Genomic DNA, 26,661 nt, shown 5'->3' with positions numbered 1-26,661 from the left:
ACAAGTATCGGATAACGCCCTGAAAATCAGATTCTGGGAAACATGGTCCTATTCAGCTGAGAGTCTTCCCTGACAGAAGAGGATCTTTAGGTATTTCAAGCACAGTGCATAGGGTCTATGAGATTTTCTAGGAACTAGAAATATACTAGAGACGTGGGAAAAAACCCTATAAAGTTGAAATTAGTATATTTATTTAATTGTCCGTAAAATATAGTATTTTGTTGGCAAATTCACTACAGTCTTACTCAGTTTTATGAATTATATTTTATTTAGCATACACATTCTTAGAAATAAGAGTTCCTTAAACTATGAGGATTGTATATAAAGTTGCATATAAACCTCTGCTCAGTTTAGCTTGTGAAAACTACCTGTTTATTGTGTACAGTTCAAAAGATGAGACATAGTGGGTTTGGGAGGCACAATGTAAATTGTTCTCGCACACCATTTCTAGCTTGAGAGCCTCTCTGTGCCAGTCTTTTTAAATCGGTCTTTCTGTAATGATGGCTTTTTCTATTCTTTGTGGGCAGGGGTGAACTTATAATGTGGACATTTTCCGAAGACAGGAGTAGGAATCCGCAGGCTGGAAATTTCTCCTACCAGCAAGTTTCTTCAACACTTCTTGTAGTTTTTCCTGTCCTACACTCAAGGACACCCAATGCCATCTTATGGACACTCGGGGAATTGCAGGAGGGTGTTTGTCCATGCAGACAGGAACCAGAAATCTTAACAACTCTCTGATCGAGGGGTCAGAGGATTTAGAAAAGTTACTTATTTATATGACTTCTCATGTAGCCCTGAATTAAAACAACAAAATCAAACCACATGTGGTATTTGCAAATGTTTTCTGAGAGGCATATTCCACAGACCTACCTAGAAATTCAATCAAGGGCTGACATTTTGTAGTCAGGAAATTCTGTCTTTTGTTTGATTCAGTTTCTTGGCTCATAGGTAAACCTGGGGCCGGGGGTTGTGTGGATCTCTGCATGCCTGTTCTAACTGAAATCCCCAGGGCTGTATTCTTTTCCCTCATAGAATGGTAGGGATTCTTTCATATTAGATGATATTACTATCCTAGTCTGCTTTTTTCTAAGCAAAATATGTGTGCTATGAATTTCTTGATCAGAAGAGTTGGGATACATGGACAGATATTTTTGTGGTTTTTAGAGTTAGTTTAGGTGTTTTACTGTTGGTTTTTGAGTGTTGAGTTCAAAAACAATTGCTCTCATAGCCTTATATGCAAGGAGGTGAGTGGCTGCCTGTATGATTTGAGCAGAGGAAGAAAGGATCCTCTCCCTCACTAGCGCTCTCTCACCAGCCTGCCGTCGCATCTTTTTATGTCACAGCAGTGGCATGCTGATCCTGTGTAGTCACTGCTCCTTGTTAGATGGCCACGGTGCCTTGGAGGGGCGCTAATGCCCCCAAATAGCTTATTCCCCCAGAGAGCCACCGGGTTCACTCTCGCTTCTTTCAGGTCTCTGCTCAAAGGTCTCCTTATCAGGGAGGCCTTCCCTGACCACCTACTATAAAATGGCATGCACCCTTGTCTCCTGTCCCTTCAGGATACCCTGTCCTTCTCTTCTCCATAACACCTACCACCTCCAGAATTTGGGGGATGAACACTTAGGAAAAGAGTCTTACCACTCAGATACAGGGATGAATAGTGTAGGGTTGCCTGCATTGCACTTCTGCCTCTGCCTCTGACATTTTGCCTCGGGCCTGTCACTCTCTTTTTGTGATTTAGCTACTATTTATGTGAAATGAAGGTCAGAAGAGGTGTTTATCATATCCTGCCCAAAATTGTCGTGTTGATTCTGTGGTGGCAAAATGAACTTGCTTTGCTCTGAAGTAAGCCTTGTGAAGGCTGGGACGTGTCTGTCTTATTAATCCCAGCACCTGGAATGGTACCCTGGCCCACAGCAGATGCTTGATAAATGTATTTGCTTTGGTTTGGCCAAAGCGGCCATGACTTCCTTGAAGGAAGGGCCTATCTTCAGATTCTCTCTCTCTCTCTCTCTATATATATATATATATATTTATAAATTCTTTCTATATATATTTTTAAAAGATTTTATTTATTTATTAGAGGGAGAGAGAGAGAGGGAGATAGAGGGAGAACATGAGACGGGAGAAGGTCAGAGGGAGAAGTGGGCTTCCGATATGGGACTTGATCCCGGCACTCTGGGATCACCACCTGAACTGAAGGCCGTTGCTTAACCAGCTGAGCCACCCAGGCACCCTATCTTCAGTTTCTTAATTCTTTCCCAGCCTTACTCTACCACCTTTTCAATAAGCATGGCGTAGAAAACGGGTTCTGAACAGCTGTGTTAGAACGGTAGCCAAGTAAGCACTTATGGGACCCCACAGGAAAGAGGGGAGCCACTTGCTCACCTAAGAGGACGAAGATGCAGGCCAGGATGGCGATGAGGGCGCCCCGGCTCAAACTGACCGGAAGCATGTAGGCCTCGGGGCTGCAGGAGAGGACGTGGCCGTCGTCATCGCAGGTGCACACCTGGATGGTCAGCGTGCCTGTGCTGCTCAGCACTGGCTGCCCACTGTCCTCTATCAGGATGGGCAGGTAGAAGACGCTCTGCTCCTGCTGCCGGAAGCCAGACCTCCTGGTGAGAATCCGGGCTGTGTTATCTGAAGAAGACAGGGGATGTAGGAGTTGCAAAAAGGGAGTGGAAAAGCGGGAGGAAAGAAAAAGGAAGAACCCAATAAGTGAATTAATCTCTTGGATTGAGGAGAGCAAGAGGGCAGGGATGGGAGTGGGAAGAACAGAGAGGGAGCTCAAACATTCCCTGGAGGGGGCTACCTAGAGCCCCCTCTACTTTGTCTGGATCAGCATGGGAATTCCCGATTTTTTTGCTCAGCTTCTAGGCAAAGCCCTGGGGCCTTAGAGAGAAACCTTTTTGAGAGTCTGTTTTACCCTTTGTGACCTAAAGTGCCCAGGGCGAACTGTTAGACTTCAGATCTAACTGGAATGTTCCTGTGAAAGCTTGATAGGAATGAACAGTCACTGGCCACTTGCAGTCCCTGCTTGTTTCTGCTCAGCAGCTTTCCAAGGCCCTGGGGCTGCTTTGTGCCTCCAGGAAAAGAATGCTGAGAAGCCCACTTGGCTGTGGCAGATTGCTTATTTTTGCCACTTTCACTGGAAGTCACGTCTTTGGCTGTTTTCTTTTACACCTCTGAAAGCAGTCACCAACTCCTTCTGTGCTTTCTGAAGAAACTGCTCATTTAGCGGAAGCTTGTTCAAAAATCCCCTAATCACGTGACACACCCTGTTAATTCCCTCTACTTGTGGTCTGAGGGGACACAGTTAATAAGAACTTGGAGAAATTCATTCCTGATCAGCAGTACTAGTTTTTTTTTCCTCCAGTTTTAAAGGGAAGTAGCAAAATTATTTGATGTGTTTTCGCAAAGGTGGTGTGTGTCTGTGTATTTATATTTATATTTGCCATTACATTTATAATGTAATGTTCTAGGATCTTTTATTTTTTTAATCTTTGTTTTCAAGTTTCTTCCAGTGGGTTGGAATTATAAGTCATATGTTTTTTGCAAATTTCAGATCATTTTCAGTAGAGGAAAAGTGTAGAGATGTGATAGGACATGCAAGCAGGGACTCTCAAAGCTAACATCAACATGGAAGGTCCACGTGGTTTACATTTCACAAGGAAGAGTCTAGAACTTCACAAAAACTTCTGAGAGCCTAGCCAAAGTAAACATTATTAATTATCAATATTTCTGGTTCTCCTTTCCTTCTTGGACATATTAAAGGATTATACTTTTCTGTCCTCTTGAATTCTGGCATGTCTATATGATTTGCTTTTGATAATGAAAAATGAGCAAAAGCGGTTTGTGTCCCTTCCAGGCAGAAGAATTTAACAGCTGATATGTGTTTCTCTGTGTTCTCTTGCCTCGGTGCAATACTATACAAGAACGTTTAAGATGGAGAGCCAGGCAGCCTGGGACACTGAGCTGCATGGACACTAGCTATCCTCGTTGCTCAGACCCACAGCTGGTTTTATGTGAGTAAGAGACTAATTTTAGTTGTGTTAAACCACTGGAATTTTGGAGTTATTTGTTCCTCAGCATAGGCTAGCCTATTCTGATGGATACGTTATCCCTTCCTTAGCTCTTCCTCCTTGCCCTGCCTTTTCATGATATGGTGATTGTTTACTGAATGCTTAAGTGCACAGCATGTCATTTCATTTTCACATTTGATGAGATAGTGATAATCTGACCCTTTTATACGGGTGAGTTAAGGCCTAGAGAAAGTGATGAAATTTGTTCCAAATTACTAACTTAGTAGCAGAGCTGAGATTTGAGCTCTGGTCTCTCTGACTCCAAGATATATTTCTTCCATTTTGCTGTGTAACTGCTTATTTGGTCTAGTGATATTAACTCTTGAAAATTATCCAGCCAATGGAAATCCTTTCCTGCTTTGGTACAGGCCCTCTGCTTGCCCACCTGAGGATTATATTATATTTCTACCTACTGTACAACCCACCTGTTTTTCTGTTTTTCCAGATTTAGTATCTAAATAGTATTCTGTTCTACAGTGTTAGTCTTGTTGTTTCAGAAACCAAGTTTTTCTCAAACAGAAATCTGTTTTACTTTTATTTTTCAGTTTAATCGAGGCTAGGTTTTAAGACTTTTAGAAAGCTTCACCAGGGGCGCCTGGGTGGCTCAGTGGTTTAGGCCGCTGCCTTCAGCTCGGGTCATGATCTCAGGGTCCTGGGATGGAGTCCCGCATTGGGCTCTCTGCTCAGCGGGGAGCCTGCTTCCCTCTCACTCTCTCTGCCTGCCTCTCTGCCTACTTGTGATCTCTCTCTGTCAAATAAATAAATAAAATCTTTAAAAAAAAAAAAAAAAAAAGAAAGAGAAAGCTTCACCAGAGCTGAATTTCATAAAAGTATTACATCATCATTTAATTAAGCACTGTACATCATGTTTCTTAATCTCAGAATTATTTAAGGTTAAAGAAAAAGAAAAAAGATCAGAGTGTTGCCTTGCTCACTGTAGTCTTGGAAGGGTTCTGGCAACTTGTAGTAGCCACTTGCAGAGTTTTTGTTGAATATGATGAGTAGGGCTTTAGTAACCCGTTTGGAAACAGTATTTGTTTCTAAGGTGACACAAAACCTTTTTCTTTCGTGTGTGTGTGTGTGTGTGTGTGTGTGTGTGTGTGTGTGGCTAAAACAGGCCCCATCTTCCAGTCCTAGCCTTAATGCTTATTCACTTTCTGATCGTGGCCCATTTGTTTTCGGTGCAATACTATACCTTTATCTGAGACAGTAAGAATCAGAGGGATTAGTAACTTCCTCGAAACCTTCAACGGTTATTATAAATATCAAATAAAGAAAAGTATGGGAAAATGTGCCTGAAACTGCAAAATGCTACATACACACAATCCTTTTAATAATGCTTTGTGGATCAAAAAAAAAAAAAGTAAGAAAAGCTCTAATTGAGATAGTGCCTTGTGGTGTTCATAAAAAGGTATGTTTTGGGCATGGGAGTTGGGGTCCTGCCAGCAGATCCACCAAATCAGATGCTGGTCAATGTTTTAATGAGCCTCCATAGAAAATACTCATGGGATAAACTGTCATCAGGAGATTAAGAGTTCATCCTTTCTATTGAAGATGTGCTGACTTTTGTTTTGGAAAACCTTCTAAGAAATGAGTCATTTCTTTTTATAGTCATCATATTCCACTGGCCCATCTTTTTAAAGCATTGGATTCGTGCATTGGTATCCAAAGTCATCTTTAAAAAATTTGCAGCGTTTTGCTGCATATTGTTTTCGTGTTGATTCTGACAAATATCAGAGTGAAGGAATAGAGTGACACTTCAGTGAAAATTTGAAGAAACCGTATAATGTAATATTCCCCCCCACACCCCTGGTTTCCACTATGATACCCGTCCTGAGGGGGCTGAAACCACTTTTTGTAGGAAAGATTTCCCTGTGAAGCAGATAAATGAATAGTTCAAAATTTGACCCAATAAAAAGATCAGGATGTTTAATTGTAGTACTTCTGTTGTTATGATTTGTATTACCCTCCCTTCTAGAATTATCAGAGTGATTTTATGATAACATGTAGAAGGTTAAAGGAAAGATATGGAGGAATGTTTTACATTTAAAAGAAAACAGGTTTAATAGTCTCAAGTGTTAATGGCAGAATATCATGTGGGGTTGAATTAATACTTACGTCTCAAGTAAGTGATGTTTGAGACTAAGACCAGGCAGGCATAATCATGACTTTTCGTTTCCCTTTGTTTAGATTGTTACACAGTAACAATTAGTATTTTACTTTATTTTATTTTTAAAGATTTTATTTATTTGACAGAGAGAGACACAGTGAGAGAGGGAACACAAGCAGGGGGGAGTGGGAGAGGGAGAAGCAGGCCTCCCGCTGAGCAAGGAGCCCAATGTGGGGCTCGATGCAGAGCTCAATCCCAGGACCCTGGGATTATGACCAGAGCTGAAGGCAGCCGCTTAAAGACTGAGCCACCCAGGCGCCCCAACAGTTAGTATTTTAGAACTGGAATAAGAATGAGGCTAGTAGGGCCCAGAGAACTGATGACCTCTCTCCCCAAGGTCAGACAGCAGGTAGCAGAGTTAGCAACAGAAGGGGTTCACGTGACAGATTTAAGTGATTTTTTTCTGATCTTCCTTTGAAAATCATTTGACGAGAGAACAGAAGTCCCTCCTTTTCCCGTCTGTGCCCAATGAAGACTGTGCTAGATCTATACATTTCTTAGCTGATCAGAATGCTTACTGCACAAGAGGGGTCTAGAATTCCCTTCCAGCCAAGTTGTAGTGGGGAGTGCTTTCTGGAATAAGGAACCCCACCTGGCTCTGTCTTTTTTAAATCATTGTAAAGTGATAGAGTTGTTTCAGTGCCAAGCTACACTTTGTGATCCTATGTTTGTCCTTTGTCATCTCAGCCTTTCTCTCCCTTTTGTTCTGGGAGCTTTTCACTGTTATCCCCATTGATGCTTGGTCAGAAATGTTCCCTCAGGTTTTTCTCTTTATCTAGTTCAATTTCTACCGGTTTTCTCAGATTCTTATAGTTATAGAGCATACAGACATGGCTGTTATCTATGGCAATGAAGGAAGGCTTTTCCTGTATGCCCGGCACTGCCTCACACAGAGCCAACTCTAAAACATTTGTGAACTGATGAACTGAAAGTTTCAGAATCAGCAGAAGACATTCATTGTCTTTGATCTGTTGAAACAAAACTTTTTTTTTAATTTTAATTTTTATCTTTTTTGAAACAAAACTTCTAAAGATTACAAATTGCATTAAATGTCCCCACTGCTACTGAAGAGCAGGTGACCTTTGACACTGTTTGCATGGTATAGTGACCAAAAGTATCCAACCCAAGCTATAAGAAAGCATTGGTAGGTTCCTGTCCCCCATTACCTTGGTTGTCCCTAATGGTGAAGTTGGGGTTGTTAGCAGCCTCTGCAGCCAAGCTGTAGTAGAAGTGCTGACCACTGTGTGGGTCATCTTGGTCCACTGCACTCACTGTCTGGATCAGCTGTGGGAGTGACATGAGATCATATGAGTCAGGGTTGAAAGAATAATCTTCAGGGCTTGGCGAGATCCTAAACCCTGAAATCCAATAGTGGATTGTTTTCCCTAATGAGAAGGACATCCTGAAACTTACTGGAAAGTACCCCGTACCATCACACAACTCATGATTGAATTTTGGTCTTTATTGTTGGGCCTGAATACATTGACAGGTACATGGTGAATGTTACCTGAATACCTCCGGGGTTAAGCCTCACCGTAACAAATTCCCACACCAACGCTAGTCATTTTAAAGCAGTCTAAATAGAAGATTGGCTAAAAGAGCTGTGAGATGCTCCAGGGTCCTGCTTATTTCCCAGTTTTTCATTCTCCCACCTCACCTACTTAACCTCATCATTTGGGTTAATATTTTCAGGGTCAGTTTGCTATCTTTGAGAAGCCTCTATTTAAAAATGACCAATACAAGGGGGCGCCTGGGTGGCTTAGTTGTTAAACATCTGCCTTTGGCTCGGTCATGATCCTGGAGTCCTGGGATCGAGCTTCTCCCTCTCTCACTCTCCCTGCTTGTGTACCCTCTCTCCCTGTCTCTCTTTCTCTGTCAAATAAATAAAATCTTAAAAAAAAAATCACCAATACCTAGAAGAGAAATCTCCTGTGTCAGGTTAATGGAACACAGATGGGAGGGGTTGGTCACAGGGCTGTTGCTTTTTGGTGGCTGGGAAGAGGAGCTAGGAAAGGTGTAGAGCCCAAGACCTACAGTGGGATGTATGGAACAGAGTAGAGTCAGCAGCAGAACTTGGGGTTGAGGAGAACAAAAGAAGTGATGGTTTTCTCTGAGCTCTTTGGCTCAAACTTTGCCTTTTCCACAGTGCTTTTCGAAGTAGTAGTTTGTCATGAAGGTTATGAAGGCCATGATTAAAAAAAAAAGCTGCAAAAGGGGTGCCTGGGTGGCTCAGTGAGTTAAGTGTCCTGACTCTTGATTTTGGCTCAGGTCACGATCTAAGGGTCATGAAATAGGAGTCCCATGTTGGGCTCCACGTGAGCATGGAGCCTGTTTAAGATTCTCTTTCTCTCTCTCTCTTGCCCTCTGCCCCATTCCTACATGTGTGTGCTAAAGAAAGCAGTGCAAAATATATAATTGAAAAATTAGCAGGCCTGTTTGTGAGTGATATAGAAAAATGTTGAGTGGGTGGTCATCTTCCTATGTGTTTTCTCCTCTACCAACCATAGCACAGACACCTCCTACCCCTCCTGGGCCTGGCCCTGTAGACTTGACATTCCCACCAGAGCATCGGGGGTCAGCTGGAGGGCCTACGTGGGCTTGCTTGCTTAGTCTTTATTTCTTCCTCTATAAATTAAGGGGGGCAATTCAACCCCCCTCCCCAGTATACCGAAGGTTAAATAGCAGGCAGGGAGGCTCCCAGCTAGGGGCTTCTAGTGGACACTGTATTGCTCAGATCCCCATTCTGTGAAGGACTTGATGCCCCAACCTTCACTTGTCTCCTTGAGAATTGCCTCATTTGCTGAGAGTTACCTACTCACATTTACTACCTCCTTCCAGGACAACCTACATCCAGTGACTGATGTAATAGTATAAATGCCTGGCCATCCCATCTCATCTTGGGAAAACCCTAGTTCTAGAACTCTCTGAAGTCATCCAAGGCTTGTTAGTGGGTCTGCATCATAGCTGGACTTCTCATTTTGCCTAGTCCTGCAGAAGTCCTTCTCTTCTATAAGCACTGGTTCCCAAGGGCATTCCTTAATAAACATCTTACATCAGAACTCCACCTCTGGGTATGCTTCCTGGTGAACCCAACTGGCAACTGGCCTCTGTTGAATCTGAAAGTTGGGAGAATGGAGTTGCATAAAGGAGAGGGCTTGGTAGAACATGGAAGATGAACTTGCCACAGAGCCTAGCCTAGTGTTGGTGCTTCTCACACATGAGGGCCACCCCACCAACCTGTCCCTGCTGAGACAAGTCCTGTACTTTCCATCTTGCCCATAGTGTCACACACATAACGACAAAACATTTCTTTTTAAAAAAATTTTTTAAAAAAGATTTTATTTATTTGACAGCGTGAGACTGAGAGCATAAGCAAGGGGAGTGGTAGGAAGAGGGAGAGGGAGAAGCAGGCACCCCACACAGCAGGGAGCCTGACACGGAGCTCAATCCCAGGACCCTGGGATTATGACTTGAGCCAAAGGCAAACACTTAACCAACTGAGCCAGTCAGGCGCCCTGACGAAACCTATTTCTTGACGAATGTTAAAAATAGGTGATTATGGGGGTGCCTGGGTGGCTCAGTGGTTTAAAGCATCTGCCTTTGGCTCAGGTTGTGATCCCAGGGTCCTGGGATCGAGCTCCACGTCGGGCTCTCTGCTCGATGGGGAGCCTGATCCCCCACCTCCTGCCTGCCTCTCTGCCTGCTTGTGATATCTGTCTGACAAAAAATAATAAATAAAATCTTTAAAACAATAGGTGGTTATGTATAATGAAGTACGTAGTTGGGTAAACCATTTCAGAATATCTGACCTGTGAAATTATACACATATTAGCGAGATGAGGCAGAGGACCGGCCCTGTAGACACTCCTGCCGGAGCATCAGGGGTCAGTTGCAGGGCTTTTAAAGAATGAGTGAGCAAAGACACTGCTTTGCTGGGTTCGTTTCTGGGGTCTGAATCTTTTTGATGGCAAATTTGGTTGCAATAGTTGGGAACACAATGGCCTGCGCTCCGGTCTTCACTCTCCTAGTAGGTCAGATTTCATTCTCAGTCCCACTTGCCATGCAATATTCTGCTCAGCTGGTTTCATTCTGCTTTCAGCCATGCCAGGTAGGTCAGCTGATTTCTTTATGGGCCGCCTTCTTGGCTGCTTGCTGAGAGGCAAGCGCATGTCCTGACTTGGCAGACACACAGCTGACGACAGTATGTGACATGTCTAACACGAGGAGGCCTGATGCGCTATAAACCAGACATGCCTACTGAGCTGTGTGCTTTCGAAAATCTTTATAATATGTCCCAGAGCCAAAATCAAGGGGTAGGAGTTTTAGTATCTTGGGCTAAGGATGATAAATGTGACAGATTTGTGGCACATGACTTGATCTTTAAGTCACAAAATAAACTGTGCTCTAAAGGACTGTCTGATAGGCCATTAAAAGGTGTATTAGAAGGGCGCCTGGGTGGCTCAATTGGTTAAACATCTGACTCTATCTTGGGGTCTTGGGATTGAGTCCTGTGTTGGTCTCTGCTTTCAGCACAGAGTCTGCGTGTCCCTTTCCCTCCCCCTCTGCTTCTTCCCCCCACACCACCCGACTCCTGATCTGTTTCTCTCAAATGAATGAATAAAATCTAAAAAAAAAAAAAAAATGTATTTAGAAATGGGAGATGTGTGCATGTGCTCCAAAAACAAGAGAGGTAGTTAGGGACACCTGGGTGGCTCAGGTAGTTGAGTGTCTGACTCTTGGTTTCAGCTCAGGTCATGAACTTCGGGTCCTGAGATTGAGTCCTGTGTTAAGCTCTGTGCTCAGTAGGGAGTAGCCTTGGGATTCTCTCTCACCTCACCCTCTCCCTCTCCCCCTTCTCCCACTTGCATGTACCAGCTATACTCTTTTTCTAAATAATAAATAAATAAATCCTTAAAAAAAAAAAACAAAAACAAAACCTGAAACCCAGGATAGGTAGTTAAAAGTGCTATTGACCTGTTAGAATGCAGCTTCTATTCTGAAGACCTATAAGAGTGTAAGTGCCTCGTTTTCTGGGGGAGAGGAGCTTTAATTAATGTGCTGCTTTTTAACCTTCTTTATAATGTAGATTAATAATTAGCTTCATCATGTATATTTGTTATAATAAGACCTTATAAAACAACATTTTATGTTATGCTTTACATAGTATATATGAAATTGTTACAATACAAAACAAAAATTGTTAAAATAAAGGTCCAAATCCCCTCATTCAAAACTCAGCTCCCATAGCACAGTAACTATTGCTGTCTTTGCGTCCTGTCCCCTACATGTCTTAGTTCACATGTAGGCATAATTTTATGTAGCTGCAAGCATGTGCATGTGGTTTTTATACCTTCTTTCTTTATTTCTAATGACACAGATGATTTCTTGTACCATAAAGTCTGCGTTGTAAGTTTTATTAGCTGCATAATGTTTCAGGTCTTCTTAGAAATTCAGTAGATGTGGAAGTAGAATTATTAAAGACTTGCTGAAAAATTTTTTAGGAGGGCTGTACACCATTGCTCTGCATTTTAAGAATCCACTGATGAGAGGATTTAGATGAGAATCATTATAGGACTGCCCCCCCCCCCCCCCGTGGTAGATGTAAATCACTTTTTCTTTTAAATGAGAAAGGTGAAGATGTGTTGACTTAATCTTTGGGGAGTGCAGGGTGCTAATATGAGTTTTGATTGAATAAACGAGTCTCTGTGCAGCAGGATGTCATGTTCCAGGTGAGTAAGAGAAGTGAAAGCAAAATCTGCCTGAATTACCAAAGCATGAATCCTTGCCTTGTAGGTATGCACTTCACAGACTCATAACTTCCATATGAAAACCATTCTGACTCCATTTGCCTTACTACCAGAATCCACAGGATCATAGAATATACTCTGGGGGAAGAAATTAGGACTGTTAGGGGATCTCTTGGGTCACAGGTGAGAGAAGAAAGCATCTTACAAAAGCAGGAGCAGAAACAGGACATGGCCGATGCTCTGAGGTATGGAAGGGTGGGTATGGGGTAGGCAGCAGCCCAAAGCATGCGTGAGTACATGACCACTCCAAGCAGAGTTCTGAATGTTTCTCAGTTCTACCACTTGGAATTTAATCAACCAAATTTTTCATGTACATTTAAAAGCATACTTTAGAAAATACACAAATACGTCTCTGCAGATTATAGAACTGTGGTTATTTCAAATTAGTAGAAATTTGTATCTTCATCTTTCTTCTCAAAACTGATCTGACATGAGCAACATTAGGAAAATGATGTTTTTTTTTTTTTTTTTTTTTTTTAGATTTTATCTATTTATTTGACAGACAGAGACCACAAGTAGGCAGAGAGGCAGGCAGAGAGAGAGAGAGAGGAGGAAGCAGGCTGTCCGCAGAGCAGAGAGCCCGATGCGGGGCTCGATCCCAGAACCCTGGGATCATGACCTGAGCCGAAGGCAGAGGCTTTAACCCACTGAGCCACCCAGGCGCCCCGGAAAATGATGTTTTAACTGAGGGAGGAGAGAGTCGGTATTCTAGGTTACAAAGCATTCTGAGACTAGGGCAGGGAGTCCCTAAACAAGTTACCTATTGTTAGAAGTTAAGAAAGGGAGGTGGGAAGATCCAAAAAATAAAGTTTCCCCACTGCAAGTATTTTCACATATTAGTTCTAAACTGAGGAAAAGAGAAGAGTTTTCTGATCTTCATGGTCCGTCGCTCCCAGGACCCAGAGCACACGTTACTGCAGTTGGTCCTATACAGTTCAGTTCCAAGATGGGTAGATAACTTCAGGCCAGCCTGTGAAGCAAGCTACCATCAAAGCATTGTTGAGATCATTAAAATGTGTGTTGGGGGGGACGCCACATGGTTGTCTGAACAAACTGTTAGAACATCATGCGTGGAAGTTGGGGACCCTTTCGTGAACTGTTAGTTTCTGGAGTCTAAATCTCTCTGATGGCAAATTTGGTTATCTGTGGCAGTCATTCTGTATGGTGGAGGTGAGCCAACGTGCACGTCGCACAGACTGCCTTACCTGCCCTGCTTTGGCATTTTCACACACAAAAGCTTCATAGAATCTGGGGAATTCTGGAGCATTGTCATTCACATCTAAGACTTTGATTGTGACGGAAACACTTCCAACCTGGGAAGGATTGTCTAAAGAGAACACAGAGAAAACCAAAGGTGAGGGTTCAGTAGTACAAGAAAGCTGCTCATTGCTGGAATAGGTATTTACCTTGTCAGTTTGGTTTTTTTTAAAGGAATGCATGAAGAACTTGGAAATGGCAAGAGAAACATAGGATGCATGTGTGGCCTAGTAAGAGTGCGGTCAGAACACAGGGCATGTGGGCAGATCAAGGTGTGTGTCCGAGAGAGTGTGTGATGTCAGGAGGATGAGGAGAAGAGTATGATTCAGGGGGTTGGGGGCGGTAACACAAAATAGCAGCCTAAAAAGGTTTGACTCACTTGGCTCCTGCTTCAGGTTCTGAAATTAAAGACAGGTCAGTTCCGTATTCTGGGCTTGAAAACAGCCCATTTCTAACTGGATGCATACTGTGTGGCATTGCTTGGCTTTATTCCCTTTTTTTTTTTTTTTTTTGCTTAGTTTTATTCTTGTGGAATAATCGGTTCTTTGAATTGTGTTTCAGAAGGTTGCAGGTTATTCATGGGAGTACAGATAACACTGCACATTTATTTCTGCTAAGGGACTAAGGGGATATTATAGGATCAAACGTACACCAAATCCGTATCTTTAGCTAGGGCGGGAGAAGTTACCCATAGTCACATGAGGAAATGTGTCTTTTGGTCTGTCTTTTGCTTGGCATTGCCACATAAGGACAGTTTCACAGCCCCAGGAGTGCCCCTCTTGTCTGTTGTTTTGGCCATATCCCAAGAAGATAAAATAGAAGCTAAACACACAGATTATTCTTAGTAAATAATTTTATAAAATCTCAGAATGCCTTATTCTTCTGATTTATTTTTTCTTTTCTTTCCCCCAAATATCTGTGCTCTCCTATGTTACCCACTTAAATATTTCTATTGCCTGGTTACCAAAATTACTGACCTGTTTACTTTTTTTTCCCCATTGTAACCATGGTACTAGTTTATAGAAGGACTAATGAAAATCCCCCCAAAATGTCAGGGTATATATATGATCTCCAATCCTACTGCCAGAGATATCCATTATATAATATATGTAATATTACATGTGTCCCAAAATATGGAGAGAGACACGCACATATGCACTGCAATTAAGTGAAATTAAAAAGTTGGATTTAAAACTTTTGGCAAATATTATCCTGTGTCATTGAAATATACTTTGAAAACATGTATATTAATATATGCTTGATAGTCTCATTTTATTATTTGGTTGTACCACAGTTTACTTAGGCAGACTCCTATTATTAGACTTTTAAGTAATTCCCATTTTTTCCCTTATGTTAAAATAACACTGCAGTAGATGTTTTGGTATATAGATCTTTGTTGATCTTTATGATTATTTCCTTACGGTAGTTGTTAGAACTCTTGAGAAAAAGAGTATGAATATTTTGGAGAATCTTGAAAGCTTAATTCTTTAATCCCCCCCCCCCCAAGTGATTATACATAGTTCTGCCAGTACATTCTGCATTTCCCTGAACCTTTACCATCACTAAGTGTTACGAAAAACAAACAAACTGAAGGTAGTAGTAAATAATTTAATTTTTGTGAAGTTCATAATAGTACGTTAATCTAGTTTTTAGTAGTTTTTCATTCTGTTTTTAAGTTGCTGTTCATAAGTCTGCTTGTTATTGTAAGATGTCTCAAATTCTTGTATCCGTGTTTCTGTGTATGTATGTGTGTGGTAAGGGCGATACGTTATAAATGCTTTCTTTCATCCAGTAGTAATATTTTACACTGAAGGGGTCCAGGACAGCTTCCCCTGTCCCCATGTGCCAACTTGGCTGTGGATTATTTTGAGTTGAAGGCACTTGAGGCCCTGCGGTTGAAGAGAAACTTTTGCCACTCCCTTAACCCACACAGAAAAATCTAAATTGGGCTCTCCCCACCCAGAATAAAGGTTATTAACAGATATATTTTATCTGAGTGGCCCATCTGTATGGGAGGGGAAACCTCTAATTACCAAATATGTGCTCTTACCGTTCTATGAAATGCATTCCTTTCCTTTGAAATCCCAAACTCCTACCCATTCTTCATAGTTCAGAATGATACATATGCCTCATTTTGTCTGTCTTTGGAATTTTTATGTCTGTGTGCATTTCCCATATGTATGTGTGTTAAATTTGATTTTCTTTTGTTAATCTGTCTCATGTCAATTTGATTCTTAGTCCAGCTAGAAGGACCTTTGAAGGGGACAGGAATTCTTGGCTCCCCTTCAATACTATTTGTGCATTCCCAATCTTATTAAAGATTGAAAACCTCTTAGATTTCTTAGACATTGTCCTTTATAGCTGGAAGTCTAGCTCCTTGATTTAAGGATGCTGTTTTTTTGTACTGCTTTTGCATAGTGGGTTTTTGTTGTTGTTGTTTTTTGTTGGTTTGTTTTTACTCTCTAGCATAGGACATGGTCTATAGGAGATAGAATTTGAACTGAATGCATTCACTCACTTGCATAAACCATAATTTCTGTTTTTTCCCCATAAAGAATATAACAAGCTCTAGAAGTTTTCTTTCACATTCTACAATGGTTATATTTTGTCATGTTATGGAGACCAATTTATTGTGTTACTTACTCATTTCCATAGCAAGGACAGTGATATTATGCCAAGAAAACTCCTCCCGATCAAGGGGTCTTGCAGTCATTAGGGCACCTGTTGTAATGTCAACATAGAAGAATCTTCCAGGGTCACTGCTTCTGTCAATGGAATATCTGTAAAAACACAGATTAAATGCATTGTTTTGTTTGAATAATTGTACTATAGCATATTACATGAGAGAACTGAGTGCATACTGTGTGAAACATGGCCCAACCAGTTCTGAGTTATGGACACTTGGAAGACTGCATTTGCTGTTTGATCATGTCCAGAAACAGTCCCCCACCAAAACCCCCTAAAAACATAAACAACCAATAACAAACTATTACTGCTTGAATTTTCTCACTTGTAAAATGAAATAAAACAGGGCGCCGAAGTCTTAGGGCAGTTTTAGCCTATTAATAATCAATTTCAGCTATTTAAAGCTCAATACTGCCCTAAGACTTTTGGGACATTCTGAATATAAGACTTTGGGATATTCTGAATATTGACCCCTACATGTCTTAGTTCAAAACAAATTTTATTCATGTAAGTTTTGAAATGCAAGATTGGGACTGGAAATGTATCGTTCATTGGTTTCAGTTGTGTAATTTGTATCACCTATTGAGACGGAAAGATTTCCATCAGATCCTTTGTAAGCATGCTAATGACTGACTGCTGGCAAACACGGTGACGGTATTTACTAGCTAGAGAGTCCTTATCTGTGGAATATTTTTAGCAGGATGAACCAGGTTTGACTATGTTGCTTAATGTAAATAAACCTGGAATTTATGAATTTATGGGGCACAGCTTGCTGGAAAATATCATGTGAGCTATGTAATTAATGGAGTATAAAAAGCAGATGTTCCATAGCCAAAATGGCTCCTTTTTTGTTCAGACGTGCACTTCATTGCTTATATCTTTCATGTTCAATATGGACCAACATGCATCCTTACGCAGGAGAAGAAGGATATTTACCTGATGGTTTCAGGCCTCTCCAAGGACAGACTGCTTGCCTCATATTTTGCTGTTGTTTCTATCCTTTGAGTCATTACTTATTTTGGGTACTGGGTAAGAGCGACAATTCCTGTGGAATCTGATTTGGCAATCTGACCCTCCGTGTTCTCTCACCTGGTCTCCACTTTGGGAGATTCATTAAGTGTGGAGGGAGATTCAGGCATCTGTGTATTTAAAATCCTCCATGATATATAGCCATGATTGAGAACCACTAATTTTTTTTTTTTAAAGATTTTATTTGTCAGATCAAACACGAGCGCATGTACTAGTGGGGGAGCGGCCGGCAGAGGGAGAAGCAAACTGTCCACTGAGCAGGGAGACTGATTGTGGGGCTCAATCCCAGGACCCTGAGATCATGACCTAAGCCAAAGGCAGATGCTTAACCCACTGAGCCACTCAGTGGTTTCCCTTGAGAACCACTCTTGAGAATCTTTGTAGTCCTTGGTAACAGCCAGTAATTATAATTGGTGCCACTTATAGAATACCAGATATTTTATACCTTCTTTTTAAATTTTTATAAAATTTCTAGAAGGTAGGTATTACCTCTTTTAGCAGAAAAGAAAACTAAGAGAAGTTGCTTTCATATAGTTAAATAGCTAATAATTCGCAGAGCTAATTTAAAACCACTGTAATATATTGGGTTCCGAATTCTATTTAAAGTTGCCAGTGATTGCAGTCTGTGTCCTAAAGTAGTTGAAACTAGAAAACTGCCATTTTGTTGGTAGTAAGAAGTTTTTTCAGTGCATTGTTTTTACATTGCAGGTTAGTGAAATCAGTATAGTAGATTATGACTAGTGTTGAAAGAAAATGAAATAGAACATATGCATGCCAGACTGTCATATGCAGTAAGGGTAAATATTGATGCTACAACTTTTGTTTCAAATATGTACAAGTGTGTACGTACACACACACACACACAAACACAGTATATGCATGTGTATATATTATTTGGTAAAATGTTCCAGATACTTATTTTTTTTCTGTGGAGATTCCAGTTGGCTGTTCAGAGAGGAATTAAAGGAAAAAGTGACCACTAAGGGCTGGAGAAATGAAATCATTTTAGTTGTGATTCTCCAAGAGTTGGGAAATTTAAGGAAGTACATTAATACCTTTCTCTGCTTGTGACTCTATGTAATGAACACTTCCTGTAGCCAGGCGCTGCCCCACATACCTTACAGATAACTGGCTCATTTAATCCTTACGGTATCCCTAGGAGGGTAGGTACTGTTACCTTGGTTTTGCAGGTGAGGAAACTGAGGCCTGGATTGGTTAAGTCACTTTCTCAAGATTGGAATCAAGCCTAAGCAGTTTGGTTTCAGGTTCCTGCCTGTAACTGCCACTCCATGCTGCCTTATTGTACGGGGAATATCTGCAATTGTTTAAGGAAACAAAACCTTATCTCTTCTTGAAATAGACTCAGCGTGATGGCAAACCACTGACTTCTTAGTTAAGAACAAACACATCTCTACAAAGTTCATTTAAAATTAACTGGAACATTTTTTTTCTAGGTATAATTAGTGATTTAGTTTTAAAGTTCCCTGGCTCTTTTTAGAGTTGAATTTGTCTTTGGGAAAAAATGTGGTCTTTTCTTGCAGCCAGCCATTCAGCCCATAGAGCCATAACCCTGATGGCAGCTGTCCAAGCTGTAGGCGTAGTGCCCGAGGGGAGAGGCAGCTCCAGCCTCTTTGAAGAAGCAGCTTTCGGCGCCCAGACCTGCGGTGCCATAGCAAATGCTGCAGATGGTACGGGAGGTTGGGTGATAGAAATAACTGGGGCGCCTGGATGGCTCGGTGGATTAAGCCGCTGCCTTCGGCTCAGGTCATGATCTCAGGGTCCTGGGATCGAGTCCCGCATCGGGCTCTCTGCTCCACAGGGAGCCTGCTTCCTCCTCTCTCTCTGCCTGCCTCTCTGCCTACTTGTGATCTCTCTGTCAGATAAATAAATAAAATCTTTAAAAAAAAAAAAAAAAAAGAAATAACTAACCGACAGAACCCCTGACAGTCCTGCCTGGTGCCACAGCGAGAGGAAACCCTGCAAGCTTGCCTCAGAGAAGCCTTCCTCAGCAAGTGGAACCTCCTTCTGATTTCCCAGATTGGAAGTTACTGAATTGAGGCAGTAATGGTACTCGCTACTCTGAATGGGACACGGGGCCAATTTTCAGGAGGCAGGAGAGCAAATTAAAGGTGTACATACAGATGGAGAATGAGGAAATTGGGACACACTAGTGAATTATGTAGGTGGTTTTCCTTTCTCTAACCATAATGCTCTCACCTATTATGGGCAGAATAGGCATAATATGCACATACAAAACTGCCTTCAGTGAACAATAGCTGGTGTTTGTTGGGCTCCCTGCTTACTTGCTTGGCTGAGGACATACTCTGGATTTGGGAGCGATTTGAAGGTAGGGAGGGCATCATGGGCAGGCTTGCTATATTCGCACACACATATACTCTAGGATGGCACAGGAGAGCAGGCTCTTTCCATACCAGCAGAAGCCTATTTCAGTGGCCAAATGGTTTAGTTTCCTGCTTGCCAGAGGTGCCTTGGGCATTTATTAAAAATTTAGGAAAAACTAAATTGTTTAGGTGATACTAAACATCGTATTTTTCATGTATATGTTACTAAATCTGGAGATTTGGTTTTGGGATTTACTAGTAAATCACAACCAGCTTATATGCCTGACCATGCCATAAACTTTCTAGAAAGGAGATTATGGAAGTCCTAATAATCTTTTTAAAAAGTTAAGTGGCCTTTTATCCATAACATTTTAATTTCAGGTGATATATTGGTTTTGGGGCAATTTAATATGTGTTTTCTTTTTAGGAATATAAATCTCATTTATTTCTAATAAAAATGCAGAAGATGAATTAGATAGCCAAGCAGCATATAACTTGCAAATTATTTTAAAAGAAAATATTTCTTTTCCTATTTTTCATAGGAAAAATAAGGATAAAATGAGCAATTTGAGGAAAGATAACATAGTATAGTAATTTCCAAATGGGATTATTAAATGATAGCCAAGGATTTGCCTTTTATGTGCTTTTCCCTCTGAGAATCCAGGACTCCTGGTGTTTCTCTTGAGTCTAGGGACCATTCTTTATTCCTGTCAGATAGTACAGAGTCAGGAACCCCTCTTTTGCAGCTAAAAGGCAGAGGGAGAATTATCCCCAGTTTTGATAAGTGGAATTCTTTGCCCCCTCTGTCTGAATGCTTATCTTGTCTCCAGGCCTGTGGGTGTCACCCTGTCCTTGCCAGTTTCTCTCTTAGGACCTAGAGTTCTGCCCCAGGATAAGCCCAGGGGACCTTGCTCTCTGCCTCTAGCCTATTCATTTGTGGATTCCTCCTCACTGGGATCCATTGGAATAGAAAGCCTCTCTATTACGTACTTCCCTGATGCTGGCCAACTGATGATTTTCAAAAGCCAGTCATCTGAAGCAGAATTTTCTGTTAGCCAGACAGGATTCCTTATTTTGGTACCTCGTTTTGCTCCATGGCAGGAGTGGATGTAGGCCTGTTGGTGTTTTGCTTTCATTTCTGCATCTGTCGTGAGATAATTAATGACTTTAGTCTTGAATACTGCACAAACACTGTAGGGGTGTCTGTGTGTGTGTTTTCTGACTGCAGTCTCTTTTGTTTGTCATTTAGCAGTGTGACTCCTAACAACTGTATTTCCAGTGCTTACCATGTGGAAGTCTAGATTCAGAATCAGGAAGGAAGATGTGGAATTATCCATTGGATATTTGATTGACTGTTTTAGAAATGGGCTCTAATTTTTTCAAGTTTATGCCTATTTCATTTGTCTCCCTCCATAAAATTTTCCCCACAGTATCTTTTCCAACATGAACAGATTAACTAATTGATCAGGAGATACATATTTTTTTCTTGGCTTCTGCAAATATGAATTTATAGACTCTGTTTCATTTCTGTTATGGTTGTTTTGGGGATAATATGGTTTCACTAACTTCTTCCCTCCTGTTATACATTTGAAAACCTTAAGGTTGAAATATCACTTCTGTAAAGTTGATATAATTCATACCAGAAAGATTAGTTGATTTCTAAAATTCAAATACCAGAATTTAAACAAGATCATTTTAGCCATTTTAATGCCTGCAAATGTCAAATGTTTACTAGTTGGTTAGATGAAGCAGATTTCCTCCAGTATAGTTATTCTCAGGAGAGAAACATCCTTGTTAAACTGAAAAAGCACGTTTTCATTCAATACAAAATAGCACTAGGTGAGGGAAGTACCCATTGATAGAAAAGGCATTTGATAAATTGGGGTGCATTTAAAATGTGTTATATGCTCTAAAACCCCAGATCCATTTTGCCATGTGGCTTTCAACAATTAATGTGACAGATGGCCTCAAAACAGCCTTGGAATCCTGATCTTTTGTGTCAAGCTTCAGAGGCTTGGCAGTTGCTCTGGAAGGCTGAGGTGTCAACCTGTCCGCCAGCTGTTTGCACTTTGGTTCCAGAGTTGATGGGAGGAAATGGCCATGGCTCTAAGAGCAGCAGCTCTCCTCCCTGCCTTGATGGAAAGCTTTTTTTTTTTTTTTTTTAAGATTTTATATATTTATTTGACAGAGAGAGAGAGAGATAGATCACAAGCAGGCAGAGAGAGAGAGAGGGGAAACAAGCTCCCTGCTGAGCAGAGAGCCCAATGTGGGTCTCGATCCTAGGATCCTGAGATCATGACCCGAGTTGAAGGCACAGGCTTAACCCACTGAGCCACCCAGGTACCGTGAGCAAACACAAGCAGGGGGAGCAGCAGAGGGAGAAGCAGACTGCCTGCTGAGCGAGGAGCCTGATGCGGGGCTGGATCCCACGAACCTGGGATCTTGACCTTAAGGCAAACGCTTAATGGAGCTAGCCACCCAGGAACCCCCCCCCCCCGCCGCCGCCCTCCTCTCCCCACCCCCAGCGAAGCATCTTGATTGGAATCTTTAAGTTTGAAACACATAGAGAGACTGGTTTGTAGGCGTGAAATAGAAAGACCTATCTGGCCAATCCTACATGGCATCATAGCCGTTGGCAGCTGTTGACAGGAGTAGTTTCTGTGTTCTTTTGAGGTATATGGAAATATATATAGTAGAAAAATCAAAGGTTCATAAAAATTGAAAGACTATGCATTGATCACTTTTGTATTCACTACTGAGATTCGACAGTTTGGTTTTTTTTTTTTTTTTAGTAGACTTTATGCCGAGCATGGAGCCCAGTGTGGGTCTTGAATTCACAACCCTGAGATCAAGACCTAAGCTGAGACCAACAATCAGATGCTTAACTGACTGAGCTACCCGGGTGCCCCAGGATTTGACAATTTTTAACTTTTTGGTATCTATATGTCTGTCTGTGCTCTCTCTGAATTGGTAGTTGTCAACTGGGGATGATTTTGATCCCCCCATCCCTTCTTCCTCCTGGGACATTTGGCAATATGTGCGACATTTTAAGTCGTTACTATTCAGGGGATGCTACTGACATTTAGTAGGTTGAGGCCAGAGATGCTGTTAAACATGGTATAATGCCCAGGACAGCCTGTCATGACAAAGAATCCATCCCAAAATGTCAGTAGGGCTGTGACTGAAAACTAAGGTAGGGGTATACGTGTGTATACAGATGCTTCTGTTTTTTTGCTAAAGCAATTGACAGAGTTGTAGACATAACGATAACTTTACTTCTAAATAACATGACAAGACTATCTTATTTAAACAAGAAGAACTAAAAGGGAGAGTCTTCAGAGAAGCAAAGGGAGAAAGTGCTGGAAAATTAGATACCAGAGAAGGGAAGATTCTAAGGTGTGAGAAAGGTGAAATATGTGGAAAAACCTGATTGAGTTGTTGGTCACATCCGGGTCCTTGGCAGAAATGATCTGGATGGTTGTTCCAATCGCCACATCCTCAGGAACCTCCACAAAATAAAAGCCTGGCTCAAATATGGGGGGCTCATCCACATCTTCCACACTGATGTGCACTGTTGTTGTGTCCTGAAATGGGCCTAGGTTCAGAAAACGCATCTCTAGGTGAGGATTGGCTCCTTCCACTTTTAAGGTGTAACTTTTCTTGCTTTCAAAACTCAGGGGCTGAAAAGTAATGATAGGAAAATTGATTAGCCATGAGCATATATGTCAAGGTTCTGAAGGATCGCCAGTATTGATGGCTAGGGGGTAGACTCCCAACTTTATTAAAATGGTGGAAAAGAGGCAAAAGGAAAAACAAGAGGAGTTTTTCCTTTGTTCCGTAGTTCTTGATCTTAAGGTTATTTTCAGTAGAGAAAGTAAGGACGATCTGGACACTTCAGAGAGTGTGAAGGCAGCTGTTGTACTTATGAGGAAAAACACTGTTGCTCTGGGCAGGCCGTACTTGAACCTGCCTACTCTCCAACCAACCTGGTCCGCATGTCTTTAAAGCTGCTTGTTTATCTGAAAAAATGTCATGAGAACTAAGAGTGTGAGTTCAGTTTCACAATATCCAAACTGAGTCCTAGTCTTTTCCATTTGCTTCCTTAAAACAATTTTTTTTTAAAGATTTTGTTTATTCATTTGTGAGAGAGACAGAGGAGCAGGGAGGGGGAGAGGCAGAAGCTGAGCTGGGACCCCCCACCTCCCCCTCCGGCCTCCCCGGCCTTGGGGGTCTATTCCAGGACCTGGAAATCATGAACTAAGACAAAGGTAGAGTTTAGCCATCTGAGCCACCTGTTGTCCCTAAAAAAAAAAAAAAAATTAAAAAATAAAAAAAATTTCTCCGGTACAAAGCAGTAGTGATTTTTTTTTTTTTTTAAAGATTTTATTTATTTATTTGCAGAGCGAGATCATAGGTAGGCAGAGAGGCAGGCAGAGAGAGTGAGAGGGAAGCAGGCTCCCTGCCAAGCAGAGAGCCCGATGTGGGACTCGATCCCAGGACCCTGAGATCATGACCTGAGCCGAAGGCAGCGGCTTAAACCACTGAGCCACCCAGGTGCCCCGATTTTTTTTTTTTTTTAAAGAAATTACCATAAGCACCTTACCAGGGTTCTCAGAGTACCGTGTCAGATCAATGTTTGTGTATTAAGTTTACCATAGATGCTCTCTTTTAAAAATCTCTTTTAAAGGCCTAATCCAATGCCTCATTTTACAGTTGAAGAGACTGAGACAGAAGGCTCCAAATACTGGGTGAAGCCGACACGGTTCCATAGTGTCAAAGTGGAAATGTTCATATAGATTTTTAAATTCCTCATTCAAAGGTGGTCTACAAACCTTTGACTTTTTGTAGTAAAATTCAATGTCATTCATAAAATTTTTTGGTTGCTCTTTTTTTTTTAATCTGTTCCTACCTTAAAAATGTTTTATGCCAAAATAAATACAATTTTAGGATAGAAAGTGAACTTGAATGGTATCTCATAAGAACAATCCATTCATTTTATTTTTAAGCTGACAAAATATCTAATGTTTTGAGCAACATTTACCTCAAAACATCATCAATAATAAAAAAAAATCATGGAAAGTTAATCCTTTAAGATACTTAGAGTGGATAGCAAAGCAGTTACTAAAGCTTAGAAGTCACATATCCACTTGGTAGTGACTTAAATTTTTCTGACTAAATATTCACTGGTGCTTTTTTTTTTTCATAAAATATGCTGAATGTGAGCACATTTTTAGGTTAGAAAGAGGCATGTGTCCATTTAATTAACTGCTTTGCTTTTGAGAAACAAACAGCAGTAGAAGTTCCTTTAACTAAATTAGGCATTTTCAAATTCCAACAGAAAGTTTTTTGCGTAGTTGCTCTTTGGTTATTACTTGTTCTTGTTTTGCATTAGTTTCACCCCACATTGTATTCCTTGTTTCGTGGACTCAGCCATTCCTGTTTAAACTAAGTAGCCATTTTGCCAGTCTTACTGTCTCCCTACTTTTTAGGCAAAGGCAAGGTTTTTGGGGCACCTCGCTGGCTCAAATGGGTAGAGCACGTGACTCTCAATCTCAGGATTGTGAATTTGAACCCCACATTGGGTGTAGAGATTACTTACAAAAAATAAATTAAAAAATAATTTATAAAAAGGCAAGGTTTTATTAACAGGGAAATCTGCCACTCAGATTATGATACACTTGAAGGAATAGTTTTCCTTAAATATGAGTAACCCAGAGTGGGCACTGTTGTTTATATTAGGTTTGTTCTAGGTAAAATTTGTTTTCCCCTTAATATTAAGTCATTTTCCTAATTTGGTATAAATTTTGTATTTTTTAAATTGAGGTTACATTAAAATTCATCCTTTTTAGTATAAAGTTGTAGCAGATTTTGACAAATTATATAGTCATATCTCCACCATGATAAGATACAGAACAGTTCTATCTCTGCCATTACCCCTTGCCCTGTGCCCCTTTGTCAGCCTCTTCCCATATGCTCTGTCCCTATTATAAGAATGTCATATAAATGGAACCATTCAATATATACTTTTTCTAATCTTTTACTTGGACGATGTATTTAAAATTCATCCATGTCTTTTTGTGAATGAATAGTTTGTCCCTTTTTATTGCCAAGTACTATTTATTGTATGGGTATACCACAGTTCATTAATCCATTCTCTGCTAGAGATACATTTCGGTTGTTTCCAGTTTCTGATCGTTACGAGTAAAGCCATCATGAACATTTGCATACAGGTTTTTCTTTGAACACAGATTTTTATTTAACTTGGGTAGAGACCTAGGAGTAGGATTGCAGGATTATATGGTTAGGTATACTTTTAACTTTATAAGGAGCTTCCAAACCAGTTTTTAAAGTGGCTGTACCAGTTTCCCACCAGGAATGTATGAAAGTTCTAGTTGCTCAACATCTTTGTCATTATTTGATTTCATCAGTTTTTCTGATTTATTCATTATAGTGGGTATGAAGTAGCACCTCATTGTGGTTTTGATTTGCATTTCCCTAATGCTTAATGATGTTCAGTGTCTTTATGTATCTTCTTGAGGAGTTGTTCATGTATTCTGTATTCAAGTCCTTTATCAGACATGTGTTTGCAAATATTTATTTCCAATCTGTGATTTGTTTTAACAGTGCTTTTGAAGAGCAGAAACTCTTAATTTTGATGAAATCTTATTTATCACTTTCTTATTGGCATTATGGTGTCAGATCTAAGAAATCTTTGCTTAATGAGGGTCACAAAGATTTTCTTCCATGTTTCCTTCTGGAAATTTTATAGTTTTAGTATACTGCATATTGGTAGGTGTATGATCCATTTTGAACTTATTTTTATGAGATATGTTTTTTTTCACATATGGGTATCCAGTTGTTCCAACACTAACTGTGGAAGAGACTGAAGTGAGTTTTTAATTATTAAAAAATAAGTTACCTAGTGATGATTACATTAAGATTATTGTCTCATCTAGCACCTAAATAATTTTATTATTTAAAATCAAAAGAAAACATTGTCCTAAATATTCTAAGCTTTAAATTGCTCACAACTGAAATATGAGTTTAACTTTTTTCTCATGAAAGGTTCTTGTACTTATTTTTTAAAATCAAAGAATTGTTTTTTTCCATAGTCATAATAGTAAATCTAGGAATAGTAATCTCAAAACCTAAATTCCAAATTCAAAAGGTTTCTTAGAGTTAGAACACATAATGAAGAAGCATTATATTCTTAAAAATTGAGTCACAAAAATTGTGGCATAAACTAGTAATGCAGCTTTTTAAAGCAGTTTTAATTATTCCTTCTTTTG

The 26,661-nt window shown here is 40.6% G+C and overlaps 1 protein-coding gene across 3 annotated transcripts in view; it reads right to left on the bottom strand.

The window, feature by feature from the left end:
• Positions 1-26,661, bottom strand: part of CDH20 (cadherin 20) — a 210,564-nt gene that overhangs the window by 3,950 nt on the left and 179,953 nt on the right. For all 3 annotated transcript variants that reach the window (XM_046025152.1, XM_046025154.1, XM_046025153.1), the window contains exons 7-11: positions 22,799-23,052; positions 15,960-16,096; positions 13,265-13,386; positions 7,419-7,536; positions 2,389-2,640 (exon numbers count right to left, since the gene is read on the bottom strand). In XM_046025152.1, coding sequence (XP_045881108.1) covers positions 2,389-2,640; positions 7,419-7,536; positions 13,265-13,386; positions 15,960-16,096; positions 22,799-23,052 — 883 coding nt within the window. The remainder of the gene's footprint in view (positions 1-2,388; positions 2,641-7,418; positions 7,537-13,264; positions 13,387-15,959; positions 16,097-22,798; positions 23,053-26,661) is intronic.

Source organism: Meles meles, chromosome 12 (genome assembly GCF_922984935.1).
Source record: "Meles meles chromosome 12, mMelMel3.1 paternal haplotype, whole genome shotgun sequence".
NCBI lineage: Eukaryota > Metazoa > Chordata > Mammalia > Carnivora > Mustelidae > Meles > Meles meles.
Note: the sequence above shows the minus strand (reverse complement) of the source record. Positions and strands in the feature narration are given on the sequence as shown.